This window comes from Poeciliopsis prolifica, unplaced genomic scaffold (genome assembly GCF_027474105.1).
Source record: "Poeciliopsis prolifica strain line A6 unplaced genomic scaffold, Auburn_PproV2 SCAFFOLD026, whole genome shotgun sequence".
Lineage (NCBI taxonomy): Eukaryota > Metazoa > Chordata > Actinopteri > Cyprinodontiformes > Poeciliidae > Poeciliopsis > Poeciliopsis prolifica.
Window position 1 is genome coordinate 2,934,995 of NW_026562401.1, and position 19,161 is coordinate 2,954,155.

The 19,161-nt window shown below is 41.4% G+C and overlaps 2 protein-coding genes across 6 annotated transcripts; one reads left to right on the plus strand and one right to left on the minus strand.

Moving 5' to 3' along the window:
• Positions 1 to 2,172: 2,172 nt before the first annotated feature.
• LOC129371271 (transmembrane protein 244-like) lies at positions 2,173 to 5,592 on the minus strand. 4 transcript variants are annotated; one of them, XM_055047799.1, is made up of 6 exons: positions 5,430 to 5,592; positions 5,062 to 5,147; positions 3,246 to 3,319; positions 3,027 to 3,152; positions 2,897 to 2,941; positions 2,173 to 2,810 (listed from the first exon to the last, which is right to left on the minus strand). In XM_055047799.1, exons 1-6 carry the CDS (start codon positions 5,460 to 5,462, stop codon positions 2,716 to 2,718), a joined length of 459 nt encoding a protein of 152 aa, XP_054903774.1. In that variant the 5' UTR covers positions 5,463 to 5,592; the 3' UTR covers positions 2,173 to 2,715. The 4 variants fall into 4 exon arrangements, with proteins under 4 accessions (XP_054903774.1, XP_054903776.1, XP_054903773.1 ...); XM_055047801.1 differs by lacking the exon at positions 5,062 to 5,147; XM_055047798.1 differs by having other exon boundaries at positions 2,173 to 2,941.
• Positions 5,593 to 7,050: 1,458 nt separating this feature from the next.
• l3mbtl1b (L3MBTL histone methyl-lysine binding protein 1b) lies at positions 7,051 to 18,632 on the plus strand. 2 transcript variants are annotated; one of them, XM_055048062.1, is made up of 22 exons: positions 7,051 to 7,341; positions 8,944 to 9,078; positions 10,187 to 10,382; positions 10,523 to 10,691; positions 10,792 to 10,921; positions 11,018 to 11,069; positions 11,545 to 11,639; positions 11,755 to 11,859; positions 11,944 to 12,079; positions 12,170 to 12,261; positions 12,358 to 12,509; positions 12,727 to 12,803; positions 13,051 to 13,136; positions 13,468 to 13,578; positions 13,668 to 13,782; positions 13,883 to 13,982; positions 14,429 to 14,623; positions 14,866 to 14,967; positions 15,059 to 15,123; positions 15,203 to 15,375; positions 16,235 to 16,297; positions 17,016 to 18,632. In XM_055048062.1, exons 2-22 carry the CDS (start codon positions 8,968 to 8,970, stop codon positions 17,142 to 17,144), a joined length of 2,454 nt encoding a protein of 817 aa, XP_054904037.1. In that variant the 5' UTR covers positions 7,051 to 7,341; positions 8,944 to 8,967; the 3' UTR covers positions 17,145 to 18,632. The 2 variants fall into 2 exon arrangements, with proteins under 2 accessions (XP_054904037.1, XP_054904038.1); XM_055048063.1 differs by lacking the exon at positions 7,051 to 7,341 and adding an exon at positions 7,905 to 8,053.
• The last annotated feature ends 529 nt before the right edge of the window (positions 18,633 to 19,161 follow it).

The window sequence follows — 19,161 nt, forward strand, 5'->3', positions numbered from 1 at the left end:
ACGACTGGGTTTGGGCACTCACAGTCGGTCATGAAGAAGACCGCTGAGCTGATAGCCTCCACAAAAGATTGTTGTTAAGGAAGCCGACTACTGTCATAGTGCTGTATCCAGGTATATTAATGGAAAGTTTGGCTGAAGAAAAAAGCATGAAGAACAGCTTGTTCAAGAGTTTGGGGGAGATTCACATGGTGCGGACTTCTGGCTGGAGTCAACGCTTCATTATGAGATACATTGTGTTAAGATACTCCTAAACCAGAAACAATGTCAGAAACATCCGTTAGCTGAGCAAAGAAAACGAGAACCGGACCAGACATGGCCCAGTTACCGGTGCCAAGCTGTTCCAAAGCTTTTTCACAGTTACAGTGTCAGAACTGCGAACATTTTCTGTCAAACTTTTCTCTGTGTTTAAGTCCTTTTATTAAGATCCAAGAGAAACAACTGCAGTGACTGGACTTGTCTCTGGTTATAAAGAAACAACACAGTGCTCCCCTCCCCTACATGTTTCTGCACACTGCAAGTTAGCTGCCTCAGAAAAGCTTTCCCTCCCTACAAGGAAGACAGTCTGCTTGGTTGCAAGAAACACAAACTGTTATAATAGCATCTTTTTCTTAAATTATACAACCAACATTATTAAAATGATAAGAATCACTACAATATTTTAGCAGCTCCAGAAATTATTTACGTTTTGAAAAAGTACATAACTTGTACATCCCTTCTGCTCAACACACTTGAATCGAATGGCTTGTCAGTATCTTTTAGCTCTACAGGTGCCTGGTAACAAGGCATTTGATTCATGTGTGCTGGAGAAGAGAGGAATCTAAAAGTTTCAGGATGGAAGATCTCCAGGACTGGACTTAGGCACCACTGTCACAGAGAATCAACGGCTTGCTGTCAAAAGGAAACTATTAACACAAAAGCAGAGACTGGTCGGCTCCATGAAATAAGTCAAGCAAAAGGAGCCTCCACCATGATTGTCTGTGTTTATCACAGCAGAATCATTTCCAAATAGGCAGATTTCGCATTTCTTGTCAGTGAAGGAAAACAAATCAGCCTTTATTAGGCCCCTAACTGGTAGTATGTAGCAACATGTAGGGGAGGGGAGCACTCTGTTCTTCTGTAACGTCTAAAGCCAGAGAGAAGTCCCATCACTCCACTACTTTCTCTGGTGTTTCACTGAAAGAACCATAAACAATGAGAATAGTATGACAGAAAGCTTTAGCAGTTTTGAAAATGTAACTGTTTAAAGCCTTGGTAAACCTTAAAGCTGCAGTTAATAACTTTTATTTTTTTTTAATGTTTTTTTTTTTTTTTTTACATATTTGTTAAAACTGTTTCTATGTTGTGACGGTATGAGACAAATAATCTTGTGAAAAAATTGAGCTCTTCTGCCTTCTCACTGTGGTCTTACTGCCATCTGCACAAATGCTCTGCTCCAATCAGAAACAACCAATCAGAGACGAGAGCACGGGCTTAGCACTTTCAGTTAAGCTTGTGTATGTGCTGCTCACACGTTCCTCCACTGCTGTGAATGGTTGGCCTAGTTAGCTTAGCCACAGATGACGAATAAACAGTTTCCTGAAACAGTAAGTTGTTTCGCCACCATTAGCACATTGAGCAGTGCCTACATAAGAGTGATTGACATCGCTAAGACCCTCCTCTGGGGTCTGATTGGTTGTTTTTGACTGAGCTGTGAATTTCAGATTATCAATCAAGCTCCTCCGCCTCCTCCCAGTGGTCCTGAGCTGCGACTATCGAAAAGTCGCAGCCAATCAGAGCCCAGAGGAGGGTCTTAGTGATGTCAATCCCTCTTTTATGCGCACTACTTAATGTGCTGATGGCGGAGAAACAACTTACTGTTTCAGGAAACTGTTTATCCATCATCTGTGGCTAAGCTAACTAGCCCCAGCATTCACGGCAGTGGAGGAACGTGTGAGTAGCGCATACACAAGCCTGACTGAAAGTGCTAAGCACCTCCTCTTCGTTCTGATTGGTTGTTTCCGACTGAGCTGAGAATTTCTGCAGGTAGCAGTAGGACCAATGGAAGCAGCCTGAGGAGCTTGATCTTTTCATAGCTGATCAGACACATATTATACAGTCACAACAGGGTGATAGTTTCAACAAATATGTAAAAAAAAAAACACATTTTTTTAAAATAAAAGTTACCAACTGCAGCTTTAATGTCAGTAACCAGTGCGTTTTCTCTTTGGCCCAGTTCAGAGGTTTCTGTTGTTTCTGGTTTGGGGGTGACTTAACATGAGAACAGGACAGTTGCAGCCCATATTCTGTCTGTGGAAGTTCATGAAGCTCTGAATGCAACTACTGTCCAAATCTTGTAAATCTCCCACTAGACGCTTGACTTCACTGTAATCACACCTTTTGCAGCTATTACTATTTTCTTTCCACTAAACTTTCCATTGACATGCTTGGACACGACAGTTTGTCGGGAGTCAGCTTCTCTAGCGAAGATCTTTGTTGACTTACCCCAAACTGGAGAGTCTGCTAGCAGTCTTTTACATTTTAACAATTATTTTCAGTGGTTTTATGCATTATTTGAATTTTCTAAGAGACTGAATTTGGGGCTTTTATTAACTGTAAAACATAATCATCAAAATTAACACTAATAAGTAGATCACTCTGTGTGTAGTGAATGTATATGAACACAAGTTTAACCTTTTAACAAAATAATTTAAATTAATTTTTTGCCTTTCCAGCTTGTCAGTAGTAGCTGAAGGTGGCGTAGCTCTGCTCACTCTGACATGTGAAGTAGGCAATCAGCTGACCATTGCAAATCATCAAAAACAAGCCGCTAACTGTGGAAAAAGCAACACAGAGCATGAATCATGAATAAACTCACTGTTGATGACAAAAAGGCGGGCTGCCATTGATGTTTGCTTACCTAAAGCCAGCCACCACTGCCAAACTGTAGGAAACTCCAACATCACTGCAACGTAGAAGCAAAACATGCAGGTACGCTGCAGATTTGGTCATTTTGCTGTGCACAAATATAGACGTGCTGTTCTGCTCACCCAGGCTGGTGATCATGACATGAAGAAGTGTGACAGTGAGGGCGTAGTCCCAAACCCGCCTCTTCACCACTGCAGCAAATAGTATGCCGCTACAAAAGTAGGTCAGCTCCAAGGAGAGGAGGTTGACTGAAGGACACAAGCAGAGCGATGAAATATATTACCTGGAGAAAGCTGACGATCAGTGCTGCTGATCACACTGTTTGCATGCGAGATGCTCACCCAGGTACTTGGAGTTAGACTCGGCAGGTTCGGTTTTAAAATCGAATGGAATCAGCCCGTCAAACTGATCCAGCCTACAGAAGAAAAAAATCAGTTGTTAGAGTGAAAAACTCACATTTTTATTAGTAGGTAACCCTAGAAAGCAAATGGATCTCAGTAGAATTGTGCAATGATTTCTTATTACTCAGACTTTCCTATTAACCTTTGAAGTGGATATCATTAAAGTCTTTTAAAGTTTCTCTTTTGACTTTGGCTCCAGTTTCTCCTATTTCTTTTACTTGACCATAAAAGCGTATTTTGCTTTGGGTGGAAGGAGATCAAGTGGAGGATTAAATGGAAACAATCCATATTTAATTAATGGTGATATTTAGGCGGAGTTTGCAAATGAATGAGAGGGACAGCCTCTATTAAAGGCGTAAAACTCTAACTTATGCAGAAAGCCTGAAAAACAGTACAAAAACCTCCCTTTAATGTTCTGGTTCCTTGGAGGCGAAATGTTAGCCTCACTTATTGGTGGCACTACGGATAAACATGTCTAAAAAGGAGCATTCATCTTTTCTTGCAGTAGCATGACCTCAGATTCCAAAGAATAATAATATTATTATTTACTCAGAAGTAAATAATAGGGCAATCTATGGCAAAAATGTGGATACATAACATTCCTTTTACGTTAAATGAAAATAAAGCATATATTTGAATTCTATAAGACTGTAGGGTCTTGTGTTCAATAATGCATGTCTTTCTGTGTCCTTGGGGTATAAATATGACATAATACAAAAACATATTTCTTTTAGGAAGTGGTCACTAAGCTGGATGAGGAGCTAACGCTCGACGTTAAGGGAGTTACAAAATATCCAAAGTTTACATTCAGGGAAAACTACGTCTCCATAATAATCATTAAACGCAGCTTGCGTTCCAGCTATCTGTTTGCGAGTGGCGCCTAAAGATGCTCTTTTCCGTCTCACCATCAGAGACATAAACATGTGGAGTTCGCTTTAATTTATTTTGTCAATAAGCCTGGAGCAAAAACTCCAGGTTAGTCTGTTTGAGAAAAGAAGAATAGAAAGGTTGATCAAATACTTCATGTTCCAAACACCCTCGGGAAATTCTTAAGATTTCATTGCATTGTGAATATTTTGGAAAAATACAAGATATAAACAAAAGTCAGGTGGAGTTGAACATCAAACTAAAAAATGCACTGTATTTGGCTATTTTTTAACTGGATCAGTGATCTAATTAAAAAGGAATAGTTAAAGAAACTCTGTTTCAACCTTGTGAAATGTTACACAATGACGATAAATGGTGTCCTGCATCAAAGATGTATGCTAGAAAGTATCAAGCACATGGTTACTGATAATGTTTTCATATGGTTGTTGTGTTATAAACAGTCATTTCTTAAGGATGTATTTAATCCCCCACGTTGAAAACTATTTTCCCTTCACATTGTCAGTGTGAGATTATCCAAAACCTGGAATAAAAGATTCATGCAGTAGAAGACGTTTTACGATTCTTGACAATCAGGTAATTCATATGGAAATGTCAGATGAACATAAAACATTTATGAGTCAAATAAGGCATCTAAAGACTTCCCACACGGTTTAATTTATTTTAACTAAACCACTTTCAGCAAGATATAGGATACGCCTTTAAAAAAATAAAAAAACGAGCATTGATTTTATGATCTCGCTGCGGTTCGCGTTTGAAGAACGTTCCCCCTGCAAGATCGGGGGTCGCTCTGCGCGTCGGCAACCGCGTCGCTGGGCATTGTCCTCCCTGCGCTTGCGCTTGTGCGCATGCGTGGGAAATCTCCACTCACCTGAAAGCGCCGAAGCACACGCTCCCGATCATGTAGAAAAGGGAGTAAAATATGAGCAGGCACAGCAGCAGGTTGAGCAGCACGGTCTGTGGGGGTGACGGAGACAGAAAGACAGGATGCGCCACCGGTCAGCAAAACCTGAAGGCTGAACACGCGCAGTGTTAAACACGTCACTGCGGGATCCGCGTTTTATATCGGCGAGCAGAGAGCTTTTATCATGCATGAGGGAATCTGAACGTGACACAGTCACGCGTGCGGCGTCCGCGCCGCGATGAGCCGGGCTTTACAACGCGTCATTCGCCACGGAGACGCTTTCAGCGGATCGCTTTAGCGCAAACAGCGGCACGTCGCAACCTATGACCGCTTACCTTCGAATCCACCGCGTTGCCTTTGAATGCCATTTCATGGTTTGCAGCTTTGAAGTCACTTGACGGCGGAACGCAAACGTGATGCAAGCCGCAATCTGCCGCTAATCCCGAGGAACCCGGGTCGCTTGCGCCATCTGGCGACCAAACGGCCACAAAACACGGAGAAGCGTCCGCCGCCGTTTTTAACGTCCAGGAAGATGAACTCGTTTCATCGCCATTTCGGCACTTTTGCACGTGTGGTCATTTCGTACACCACGTCTTCGGCTAAAGAAGCAGTTTTGAGGCCAGATCTTTCTCTGCATTGAAAGCAAGCTAAGCAGATGAATAGATTATTAAATAAATAAATCAATAAAATATGAGTAATATTGTCCAACCATGGGTGGAGGTGATGGGAGAGAACATTTCTACTGCTGTCCATTACTCCCCTGCCGCCATATTTGGTAACGCCGCTTCGTAACTTTTGTGGGGTCGTTTCGTGCCCGACGTTTTCAGATTAAAATCCGTCCGCTGAACCGTCCTCCCGGTGAATTCGCTTCCTCCTCAGTTTGCTCCCACTTGTTGACACGTCACACTGTCCTATTTCGTAATTTGTTTTTAGTCAGTAAAGCATCCACTTTGAAGTTGGCGAAGTTTATTTATTTTCAAGAAATGCACGAGTTATAAAAAAAGAAAAAGACACTAAATCGGATTTATTGATAACTTTGTATGGGATTATAGAACAATTTATCTAGCTGATCTCAATCAGAGTCTACAAACTAAGACTTACGCCCCAGCCTTACTGCTCAATTCTGGGCCATCTGTTGGAATATATTATAAAAAAATGTTTAAAATATTATCATAGATTGTATTACTTAATGTCTTCAGGGATGAAATAGGTGCGCATTCTAACACCGCAAAGGTGCGGAATGACAGAGATAAAATAAATAAATAAATAAATAAATAAATAAATAAATAAATAAATAAATAAATGGTTTCAGAACGTGGTTACGAAACGGGCAAGCAGGGAGGAACGTCACGTCGCTATGGCATGGCGAATTGGGCAACACGTGACCATAAACCCCTCTAATTTAATATTCGCGTACGACGTGGAGGAGTTCTTGTGTTAATCCATCCAGTTTCAAGCACGTCGGAAGCACCAACAGTTTTAAATCCACGTCTCCAGCGTCGTGCCTCACAATAAGACGACACGCGGTGCATTAAACCACAAATAAACACATATTGCAACCACGAAACGTATTGCGCATTAATTGGTACAATTTGCGTGGTTAAACTCGATTTTGTTGTTGTTGTTTGTTTGTTTGTTTTTTTTACACCGTGGCTCAGTTTCGTTGTGACGCAAACTGCTGCCAGCAACACAGTTCGGTTAAAGCCAGTCTGGATTCTTGTGTTACAATGTATTCAGTCTGTTAAGGTTAGAAACACCACTTCACGTCAAACTGGTGTGTGTATGTGTGTGTGTGTAGCACGCTGGGGCGATACGTGTTTCCGTATGTCGGGGACCGCACTCGTATAAATGTGCCGTTTTCACGGGAGGTGGAGTGTTGAAAGCAAGAGATGCAAACGGACGTTTTCGCCGAACAGGAACCGAACGCTCTCCAACGGTTTCCAATGGAGCCGCTGCAGTCCCTGTCTGCGCTCCATTGATACACACACTCCTACTTGTGGGAGGAGGAGAGAGGGGGACACTTTAAACGCCTGTTCGAGGGCAACGGGGAAGTTCGAGCCCCACTGAGGCTTCTAGTATCCCTTAAATCAGTCCCGAACCGAGTTTTGGGCGTGCTGCGAGCAAACGCAGGCCTCCCGATAGCGAGCTGAACTTTTCCCCGAGACCCAAACTTGTCAGGCAGCCGCATCTTGCGCGCATGCGCACCGGTCTTATCCAGCTCTAAATAAGAGTTAAAACAGAAACGAGGTGAGTTCCACAATTTTTTTTCTAAACAAGACGACCGTTAATTCTTTTCTTTTTAATCTCTGTTAACGTGAGCAAAAATTTTTAAACCCGATCTAAGATTGACGAGTTGGTGTTTGTTCGCGTTATTTCCACTTTGATTTAAAACGGCGTGAATAAATCGTTTTTTTAAGTTTCTATTGAAGAAATTAATCAGGCAACATTGTCAAATCTCATAACAGCAGCATAGTTTTATTGTTTATGCTTTTGTGATATTCCTCGAAACATCGGCATTTTTAGATAGTTATTAACCGGGAAACTTATTTATTACAGATTGTCCTTATCTGCCTGCATCCAGTCACAATGCTACGGCTAGCTGTTTTAGCAGTCGTCCGTTCATTTCTACGGAGCGGTGTTGTGCCGAAAAAAGCGTCCCAGCCGTCAAGCGCATCCACCGTTTAGAACCGTATTTTAGGGCATTTATTTTCACCAATGCAATCAAATAAATGTAGTGGCGGCAAGACGAGAAAACATTTCCCAGTCAGTTCCTCCTGATTTATTGGTGCAAATGTGCGTCTTAAAACTGGGGTCTGTTTTGACGGCAGGGGTGCTTTCTACGGCACAACACCGGCGCTAGCTGACGGTTAGCTTCAGCTAGCTACCGTAGCAACCTGGGCTGACATTCCGTGACAAGGAGAAAGTGAAGAAAAACGGGCAGACTCAATGAAAACACTCGGTCAGGAAATTACATAGCCAGCCTTTGCTTTTGTTTGACGCGAAGGGACCTCGCATGATTAGTTTACATGGGCAACTTGAGTAATTAACATAGTTTAAACATGTTGGTGGCCTCTTCCTATGCTCCGCCATTTTGTATAGGGCGAATGCTAATCATGGGCGCTCTTACATACACTTTATTTATAGCCAGTATAAAACTGATGCATCAGTTGCAACGTTAAACTCAAACAGGACACATTAACCCTCACTGTTGTTTACTTTGCATATGGTTAGGACGGCGTTGCAAACAGAAAATGTGACATTAATTCAGTGTTGAACATGCGTCAGGACTAAAACGCTTAATCGTAATAACATACGTCCATAAACGCTTTTAAGTTTGGACAGTCGGTGCAGAAAATGGTGTTCTTTGTGAAATCGATGAACAAATTGCCATTTCGCTTGCTTGCAACCAGACAAACTCTGGTTCTTGAGAGATACCGTTAAAACGAGGAAAAGACAAACTTTTGTGATTAACTCAAACTTGAGACGCATTTTCCCTTGTTTGTCAATGGTCTTAACAAATGTTTGTCCTAATGAGGTCGTTTGTTTGTGTATTTGCCCGTCAGTTGACCGGCAAAACAATATTATTATTGAGTGTTTTGTCTGAAACAGAAGTGCATGGTGTACCATTGCAAGCCTGCACACACTCGCCATCTAGTGGTGATGTTGGGTATCGCTGTTTACAAGCGCAGGTTGAATCTGCGTTTTAGTATTTCAGAAGACAAAAACATCAGGCCGACCGCCTCACTGCAAATAAAAACAAAAAACATAAATATTTGAAATAAATGTACAGACCACTCATAGTTAATAGGATTCAATGTTTGCTCTTCTGTGGATGTTATGGCTTTTCAGGTAGGTCATATCAGAGGAGTGGGAATGACTGACACTCCACCCAGTGATGGACCCTCCCAGGGAGCTGAGTTTGACATGATGGGAGCTCTGGACTGGAAGGATGGTATTGCTACACTTCCAGGCAGTGACATCAGGGTAAACCTTTTTCTTTGTTCTTGCTTTTGATCAAACATAGTGCCGTTCAAAAGTCATCGCTCCTCTGTTTCAGATTTTGTAACCACTAAGGTTAAAGGATTGTATTGGTATCTATTTTCATAGACCGACACAAAATAGTGGATAATTGTGAGTGAATGGAGAAATCTGTAAAGTGTGGCATGCTATTCAGCACTAAAACCTATCATGCCCTTGCTGTAGTAACGACTGCGAGCCTTTTTGGAGTATTTTCCTGCCAGCTTTGTGCATGTAAAACCTAAAAGCTTTCCTCATTGTTCTTTGCAAAACTGCACAAGGTCAGACTGGATGGAGAACAACAGTGAATCTGCATTTATAAATCTTACCACAGATTCTCTGCTGCATTTATGTCTGGACTTTGATTGGGTCTTCCTAACACAACATATGCTTTAAAGTAATACTCTGTGGTTTTGGCTGTATGTGTGAAAGTTGTTGTCCTGTTGGAAAGTCAACCTCCATCCCAGTTCCAAGTCTATTGCCGTCTTTTCTTTGGATGTTCAAAGATTAAGACATTGTTTTAAAAAATTAACCCTGCTTTAAACGTCTCAATATTTCCCTGACCTGTGAGCTGTTTTTGTCTTCAGAATGCTGTTTATTTGCTAATGTTTTCTAACAAACATTTCAAAAAAAGAAGAGCTGGATTTATACTGGCAATGATTTACACACAGGTCATCAGTGCTTTTTAATCAGTTGGTGCCTTGAGGTGGCTGGTTGCACTGGTTCCAATTTAGGGCATCTAGAATGAAAGGGGTCTAAATATGTGTGTTACTGTTCTATTCTTCACTGCTGTGTGTATGTTTATCATATAATATCAAAAATAAAATTCCTAGCAGTTTGTAGTTTTAACAAGAAGGGTTGTGAATACTTTAGTTTAAATATAGTTTAAATATAGAGAAATAATTTTGCTTTGAGATCCTGGTTTTCCCAGGATCTGAACAGATCTGAACTTTTAGGTGTCGGTCCTTAAAGTTCAGATCCTGGTTTTTCCAGGATCTGAACAGGAGATAAAAGTATCTGGAGCATGAGTGAAAGTCCCGATTGGTATATCTGCTTATTTCTCTCCTTGTTTCAGTTCCGCATGACGGAGTTTGGTACCCTTGAGATTGTCACTGACGTAGAGGTCAAAGGGCAGGAGGCAGAGGCCAATCGTGAGACCTCGAACCCGGTGCCGTCTCACACTCCCACCCCTCCACCCGAAGTCCAGTCACAGGCCAGCACGGCCACAGCTCTGGTCAGTCAGAGCAAACCGGGCTCATCTCAAGCTAAAGGTACGACGGTCTCCGTTAATCACTGACAGAATGTGAGTTATTTAACTCTTCAGAATTCTATGCAGTAACATAAATCTTTCAGTTTAGACCCTCTTATATTGCATGTGTTTGAGCTTCTGGGGCTGTACTCTTGTTTTCAGAGGGGGACCCTGGCATGGAGGTTAGCCCCAGGGTAAAAGCTGCTTCTGGTACAGATCCAGGTCCAAACGGGGAGCTGTTAAGGTGTCGGTCCTGTGGCGGACCCGTTTCCAGGACCGCCCTTATAGAGGGAAAATACTGCAGCTCTTGTGTTCAGCCTTCAAGCGGCAGGTAAAAATAAATATATGCAATATTTTCTCAATGCTGCCTTCTGGAATAGTTTGATGTGAGCTTTCTTGTTTTTAATTTTTTACATTTTTGTTTTTTGCAGATCTTCTCCAGCAGAAGCCCGTGACAGTCAGGCAGTGGAGGGTGAGCGACTGGGGAAACGTGTTCGGAAAAAGAGGAAGATCTACATGGATTCTGGTGATGAAGAGGATGACAATCAAGAAGAACCAGAGGTGAGGAGAACATCACCTTGAAATTCAGTCAATTATTGTTTATCTGTGTTTCTATAGAAGTTGTAACTAAGTTGTTTTACTTTACTTTTTTGAAAGGAAAAGGCTAAGTTTACCAAAGGCAGGAGGGGAGCCAAAATGGCCAAACTTGGTAGGTTATACTGTTGATAATAAGGAAGTAAAGGTGAAGAAATAAATAAAGTTACACAAATAAATGAGAGTAACAAAAATAATTTAAACTTAACCTTGAAAAAACACTAAAAGCCAATGAGAATAATGAGATTTCAGGCCGATTTACGCTTATATATAATCTTAGTAATTCTAAAGTGCGAAATGAGACCAACATTTCCCGTCTTTTCTGTAACTTTAGTCTATCCAAGAATACATATGAAAAAAAAAGAAAATATTTCCATATTCTCTATACATTTTAGACATTCATCCATTTGTGTTTTTCTGGTTATATTTTTTACTTCTAAGTGCTTTAATTCAAAATCAAGTTTTCCGGTTTAAACTTTTATAATGTGCTTAAACAGACTGAGCAAAATGAACCACTCTGGCATGAGAAATGTTTAGGAACCCAGTCAAACATCTGTCATATGTCATATTTGTGTTTATTTTAATGCCAGTGCCTGCTACGCCCAATAAGAAGCGGGCCTGGAGCTGGCCTGCTTACCTGGAGGAGGGGCGAACCATCGCTGCACCTGTGAAACTTTTCAAAGAGGTACAAACTGTAATTTTACCATCACTTTATTTTAATTATTTTTGTTGTTGTTGTTGTTGTTTTAATGTGGTGTCTTATTTATCCAATCTAATGGCGTTGTGTATTTGCCTTGCAGCACCAATCGTTTCCTCAAAGCAGGAACAGTTTTAAGGTTGGAATGAAGCTCGAAGGGCTTGATCCATCTCACCCGTCTCTTTTTTGTGTGCTCAGTGTTGCAGAGGTCAGAATACTGACAGTGTCTTGTCTTTCTTTTTCAGAAATTAGACATTTCATCCTCACAGACTGTTTTCACGTTGTCTTACAGATCCAAGGTTACAGAGTCAGACTCCACTTCGATGGTTACCCTGAATGCTACGACTTCTGGGCTAATGCTGACTCGTGGGATCTGAAACCAGCCGGGTGGTGTGAGAAGAATGGACACAAGTTATTACTGCCGAAAGGTAATCCCAGACATGTTTTATTGTTTTACATGAAGTTGGAGACAATCTTTCCTAAAAATCAACTGTATGGATTTGTTTACTTCACTGTAGGCTGTAAAGAAGGAGAGTTTAACTGGAGTACGTATGTGAAAAACTGCAGAGGTCAACTGGCTCCAAAGCATCTTTTCAAGAGCCTCAACACAGTGAGTCCTACAACAACGATGCACTACTGCATAATCTGATTCACCCTGACTGTGCTGCAACTCATTTCATCCTCATTGTCGTCGTTCTGGTTGTAGTCTGTGACCCCATCTGGATTTAGAGCCGGGATGAAACTGGAGGCAGCCAACAGGAAGAACCCCTCGCAGATCTGTGTAGCGACAATTGCTGCTGTTGTCGACAACCGCCTTCTGATTCACTTTGACAGCCTGGATGACACACATGATTATTGGTAGGAAGTTTATTACCCAGGGTTATTTCCCTCTCTGCACGCTGACGCTTTCCCCATCCCTGTCACTTCTCTACCTCTAATGTGGGATTATGTGGATCAACATGCATATGTGGTTTTTAAATGCCAATCTCGTTTGGCTTTTAAATGTCTGTTTGTCAAATCATATTTATGTGACGATACTGCTTGTTTTTACTATGTTTATGTTCTTTTATGTAAGGTGTGATGCCAGCAGTCCGTACATACATCCTGTTGGTTTCTGTGAAGAAGCTCAGATGACACTAATAACTCCACCCGGTACGACGCTTCTGGCTCAGCCTGTTTTTATACAACAAACATTACAAATATCTTATTGTTATCACAGATAAATGGCACCAGAGTCTGTAAATGGATTGAATTACGCATGTTGCTCATTCATGAATGCACTGTGTAAATAATTTGTAATCTTTGGTGTCCTGTAAGGTGCGCTTTATTTTATGTTTTTTTTTAACAAGGTGTTAAAAGTGAGAAATTTCACCAATAATTCAAAGTTTCTTCTTCTTAGAACATAAAGAGCCCAAGAACTTTTCATGGGAAAAGTACATGGAGGAAGCGGGAGCACAAGCTGCTCCTGCAAGAGCGTTCAAACCGGTACGATTATTGACTGGTTCACTCATATTTACTGTATTTTTGTTTTGTCTCTTACATCAAAGAGGCAATGCTGCCGCCCTAAAATATTTTGTAGTTTCATATCTGGTCTCTGCAGGCACAAACATCAATAAGGATTTAACTTAATGATGACTATTGCATATCGTGGTTTCTGGTGCAACAGTTTTCGGGTGCTGCGAAAATGATCTGTATGTCTTGAGTTGAAAACAAAGCTGTCTGTTTCACTAATGTCCAGAAAATGTCCAGTTTTCTCTATTTTGATTCCTCATCTTCATTTTTTTAATGTTTTTTTTAACCCATTTTGTCTTTGCAGCGACCTCCTCATGGCTTCCAGGTTGGGATGAAAGTGGAAGCTGTTGATAAAAGGAACCCCATGCTCATCCGTGTAGCTACCATAGCGGACACAGAGGACCACCGACTGAAGGTGTGAAATGTCTCCAGAGGCATTTTACAAACTCCCTTTCTGCTTTTCTTAAACGATTCATATTTATTCTCCATCCTCCTCTCATGTAGATCCACTTTGATGGCTGGAATATGGATTACGACTACTGGGTTGAGACAGACTACCCAGATCTGCACCCAGTCGGATGGTGTCAGAAAACTGGACACCCATTACAGCACCCCAACAGTAAGACATGCTTAAACTCAGCCTGCCTTTTCATGTTAAACTTAAATAAATGAAATCCCCACAGCATTGTGTAATGCTGCCTTGTGTTTGTTTATTTCAGGCACAAATGATTTATTGCCTGCACCGGGACAAGGCTGTCCCACCCCAGGATGCAACGGGGTCGGACACATAAGGGGGCCTCGCTATGGGACACACTACACGTTAGTTGCTCATGTTTCGGTTCAGCTTCGTCTAGCCAATCTGCAAAAGTACGAAAATTAGTCTTGGAAAAACATGTCGGAGCTTTGTTTGCAGTAATTTATCCACTCCCTCCTGCCGTACTGCAGAAAATATATGTTCTTTGTCTCAATTGCTCTATGTTTCGTTAAACTGAACCGTCGCTGCCCTGTGAAACCGAAAAATACCCTCCTGCTTTTATCGTATTTAGTAACGGTGTAAAAAGAGGACAGGAGACTTTGTTCTCAGATGTCAATAATATTTGTGTGGGTGACTCGTGATCTAAATGTGTTGCTGCTCTCAGTGTTTGTGAGAATCAAAGTGATAATGGCAGCCTCCACCTCCTATTTGTTGCCAGCAATGTAAAATGCATCCAAATGGCTGTTTTTCCGCCCGTAGAAAAAAGTTTAGCTCTTCCTCCTGTGTGCAGCCAGGTGAGCTGCCCTTACTCTGAGATGAACCTGAACAAGGAGGGCTTGCTGCCAGATCGTCTCGGTGGAGAGCGGCCTCTCGTCCTCAGCGGGCCTCCGGCACGGGGGCGGCGCCCCGACCCGCACCCGAACAATCCAACCCAGACCACGTCGGCGCCGGCACAGAGCGAGCCGCCCCTGGACCCCCAGAGCAGGTCTGCTCCTGAAAACAATGTTTGAACAAGAAACAAAAGCAATTCACTTAAAAATTCACCAAAATCACAGCGGTGGTAAAAGGTTGGAGGCTTGAATAGATTTAAACTTCTGGAAATATCTATGCTTTTTTTTTTGTTTTTGCTTGTTCACCTGTACACTCATATTGTGTTTTCAATTATGTATTTATAGTTTACAGAATATTTGAAAGGATTTGTATCTGAACTATAGTGTCTGTTGCTAGGAAACCAGCGCCTGTGGAAGCGGAGCATTCAGAATGCAACAGCCAGTCGGAGCCACTAGGTGGAGCCAACGAGCAAAGCCACAATGGAACGAGACCTAAAAGGTGGGCCTCATCAGCGCAAAGCTTTCCGGCCAAAACTGTCATTTAAACTTTTATGTTTTTGTTTTTTTGTTTGTTTTTGTTTTCTTTTCAGAATGGCTCCACTGCCCAAGTATCTAAAAATGCACTATGTCAAGGATGAGATCAGCGATGGGAAATGTAAGTGGGGGAGCGATACTATACACTATGCGCCTCGATGCTGCATCCCACTGACTGCTCCTCTGTTCTCCGTCTGCAGCGTCCCCAGAAACCATCTCACTCCAGCAAGCACTACACGAGTCAGTGTTCCCCCCCGGCATCGCCGCCTCCCCCCCACACAGAGTGGCTCTTTGCTGGGACAAACACTGCCAGCTGCTGCCCGAGGTCCTGGGGCTGACTGCCAAGAGAGTGGCCACTTGGAGCGCTGAGGAGGTCAGACATGCCTACACACTGTTTAGCACATTAAAAACAGACATGCTCCTCATTCACTGATCCGACATGAACACAACTGGTTGTTCGGATGAACAGTGAATGGACACTCAAGAAGGAGCTTTTCTGATCATCATCTCTGCCCGGCAAGTTTCCAATTGAGGTGTTTTAATTTGTAATAACTAACGATTCAGAGGTGCAAGAAGACATTTAAAACATCCCAGGATGTATCAGTAGTTTTATATAACAGGAAGGCTACAATGTTGCCTAGTTTTCCTCTTTAAAGTTTTTAACTTCTGTTTCTTCTTGAACATGGTGGATTTGAAAGCGTCTGCAGCTTTTTCACCATCTCAAATTTTAAAATAAGTTTCTAAATTCTCTGGGCTGATGTCCTTCAACTTTTCGATGTGCATCTGAATCAAGTAATAAGCAGAACTCTGTAGTACGTTTTTGTATGACCTCTAATGGTTCCTGGACTCATCCAGAGCGCTGATTTATAATCCAAGCCTTGCTAGCCAGGCTAATTGCTAATAAAATGTCAACTTTGTTTGTCTTTTTTATTGAAATCCTGTTTCACAGCCACTGCTCTCTCACACATGCTGCGTGATGTTGCCCTCACACTTAGGATAAATAATTGATGACGGCTCATGGCAGCAAGGAATCTGTTGTGAATGTTCTTCTTCTGTCATTTTATATTATATTTCTTAAAGGGAAATTTAGCCAAACCAAGTTAAAGTCAGAATGTCAAGCGTCACAAAAAGCAGAGCTTGGCGGTCAGGACTGTGATCGATGTATTTTTACAGAGCGAGTCGTAGTCTGTGCTGGTCAAGATGATTTTTGTCTTGGTTTCTTCGTCCACTAGGTGGCCGGTTTCGTCAAAGGACTCCCAGGATGCAAAGAGCATGCTGCTACTTTTAAAACAGAGGTGAGACATGCCTACTCACTCCTTAACTTCCCTTTGTTTCCTACGATTAGAGATTCAACTAACGCCTGGTCATTACTGACGACAACTAATATATTCAATTTGTTAAAGTCAAGCAGCTTAATGAAACAAAATGAAACGCAGACGGGATCGCTCTTTCTGCACGCTTCAAAATCGACCTGACTGAACTGTTACTGTTGATTTAAACAAATGATACTTAAATGGGGATAATTGAATTAATTATTGAATTCTGTTTTTCTGCTCACACAAACAGGAAGTGGCTTCCAGGTTCGTTTTTATGAGAGGGACTAGAACTCTAATACAGCAACTGAGCAGCAATAATTTATTGTGTTGACTCAGTTTGTTTAATATTTAATTATTACTGGCAAAGATGTGTCCTTTGGTGTTTGGGTTTCTTTGTTAGTTTGCATGCTGTTGCTAATTTATGCAGTTTCAAGCATTTCAACTCTAATTAAAAACATTTAATTAAATATCTGTTGCTAATAAGATGAGCTTTATACAAAATATGATTTTATTTTTCACAATAGATTGCCTTTAAGGTTTACGTTCTTGTCCGCATCAATATTTGCAAATGCAGGTTCATATGTTTGTACATCTGAACACAAGCATTCATTCAAGCTGATTTAAAATATACAATTACTGAAGTTGGGGTGGGGAAAAAAAAAAACAACAAAAACAATTTTTTTTGTTCTTTTTCTAGCAAATAGACGGCGAGGCCTTCCTGCTTCTCACCCAGGCAGACATCGTTAAGATCTTGTCCATCAAGCTGGGACCGGCTTTGAAGATCTACAACTCCATCCTCATGCTGAAGAACGCTGACGAAGAGTGAGACCCGACTTCAGGGGGAATCTCTCCCTCCACGCAGGTCTCCACTCCAGTCTCAGATCGGACCTTTTGTTAAAAAGAAGCGAGAGAAAAAAAATCAACTAGAACAAGGCCAATTAGTTTCACTGCAGCGGTGCAGCGACGAGAGGGAAGAGAAGAGAAAGCCTTTGTCTGGAAGGTGTAGCCTCTCCCCTCTTTCTCTACGACGGCCAGCTGGGGAGAGCATTTTAAGACACCATGAAGGTTTACTAACCCGAGTTGTTTTGTTTACAGAATCTTGAAAACATGCAGGCGCCTTTAAGGCTTCTTAACATTGTACAGTTTACAGATTGGATTTATCGTCCCAGTTGTTGGATTTTTTTGTTTGTAAAGAAAAGGTGCTGTGGCTCCGAGCAGGTAGAACAAGTATTATTATTATTAATTTTTTGTTTGTTTCGTTTTTGAGAAGCTGCAAAATACAATCGGAAAACGGCGAGAAGATTTTTAAAATGTGAAACCCAGAGGAGCAGAGGCACTTCAGCTTTTCTCCTATAAATTAGAGAGACGGCTGCTCAGCAGGCTCAAAGAGCATCAGTGTTTTGGTCATTTGGCAGGAGGTTCGATTCAATAAGAATGCTTGAAACGGCGTCCTTGCTTGTGTGCAGAGATGATTAAGTGTGTTTGAGAAACGGAGAGGCAAGTTCCCGCTGTTCTGTGTATGTTGAGTTTCTGGTCTGCGGATCGTTTTGAGCCCAGCTCTGACGGCTGGCTCGGTAAATCAAGGAACCTTTCCTGTCTCTATAGATGCTGAACCAGCTGTTTGTTTTTTGTTTTTGTTTTTTTGTAGAAAATACACGAATATGAATGTTTAACAACTTAAAGTTGTTTTGATATCCACCTTTTTGTTCCTGGTTCGAGTAAGCTCTGACTTTGTAGAGCTAAAAGAAGAAGCCTCTCTCGTTCTTCTACCAGAGTTTAGTCCTGCTTTGTCTTGCAAAGACTAATGATCTGTCTGTACAGACAAGAAGGACATGAAGACCTTGAACTGACTAAACGGGCGATTTCAATGGTAAGGGGAGATTCCTTTGTAAATATGCCACAGCAGGTTGGATGTGTACATCAGTAACGGTTCATATGCAAACAGCTTTTATTTATGTTTTGTAAATTATGGGATAATGGTACGCTGCTCTGCCTCCTCTGATGGAACGTGTGAACGGGAGACAATAAATGAGATGCACACTGTCTGCTGTCCTCATTTTAACCCCCACCGTGTCGCACACAAACCCACTGATCATGTCGCTCCGCTGTTTACACGTCGGCCATGTTTGGCTAGTCAACCACAGCGTTCTGAACGCTTTCTCAGAAGACACTTAATCTGATTTCTTACTTCAGCAAAAGTCAAACCAGGTTTTAATTTGATGTTTTTTGTGTGTGTGTTTGTAAGAATGTGGAAGTGGTGAAGTAACTTATAACTGTGATTTTGTTCTAACAAAGATAAACTCAACAAAAGGAATCGCTCTCCTCATTCACTCAGTCTCGGTTGTACTAATACCGTCCCCTATTAGGAGGTGATATTAGTGTTAACAAATTTTTAGTTTTATTAGATAGTAATATTTTAATAACACTAGTACACCTAGTATCCTTTAACACTTCACAAGGTCTGACCTTTTGTTTCCCTGCAGCAGTGTTGTCCCAAACCTTTTGCTCCAACGGCCAAAACTGAAAAATTGTAATTACTGGAAGAACATAAAGTTCTTTAAATGAAAAAAATTAAACATTAGTTTATTGGGATTTATTTTGTTTTTAGTCTTACCTGCTCAATAATAAACTTTTATGAAATCTGTAAATCATTGAAGATCTAAAACATACAAAAGGCTGTTGACTTTCTAAAACAAAAACGGGATTTCCAAATTTCTTGGGGTATAAATTGTTTTCTATTTCGACGGCCAAATTCTTTAACATTCTTGACTTGTGGTCATTTCAAGGACCACAAATGGCCCCTGAGCCACTCTTTAGACACTTCTGCTCTAGAGAATATAAAG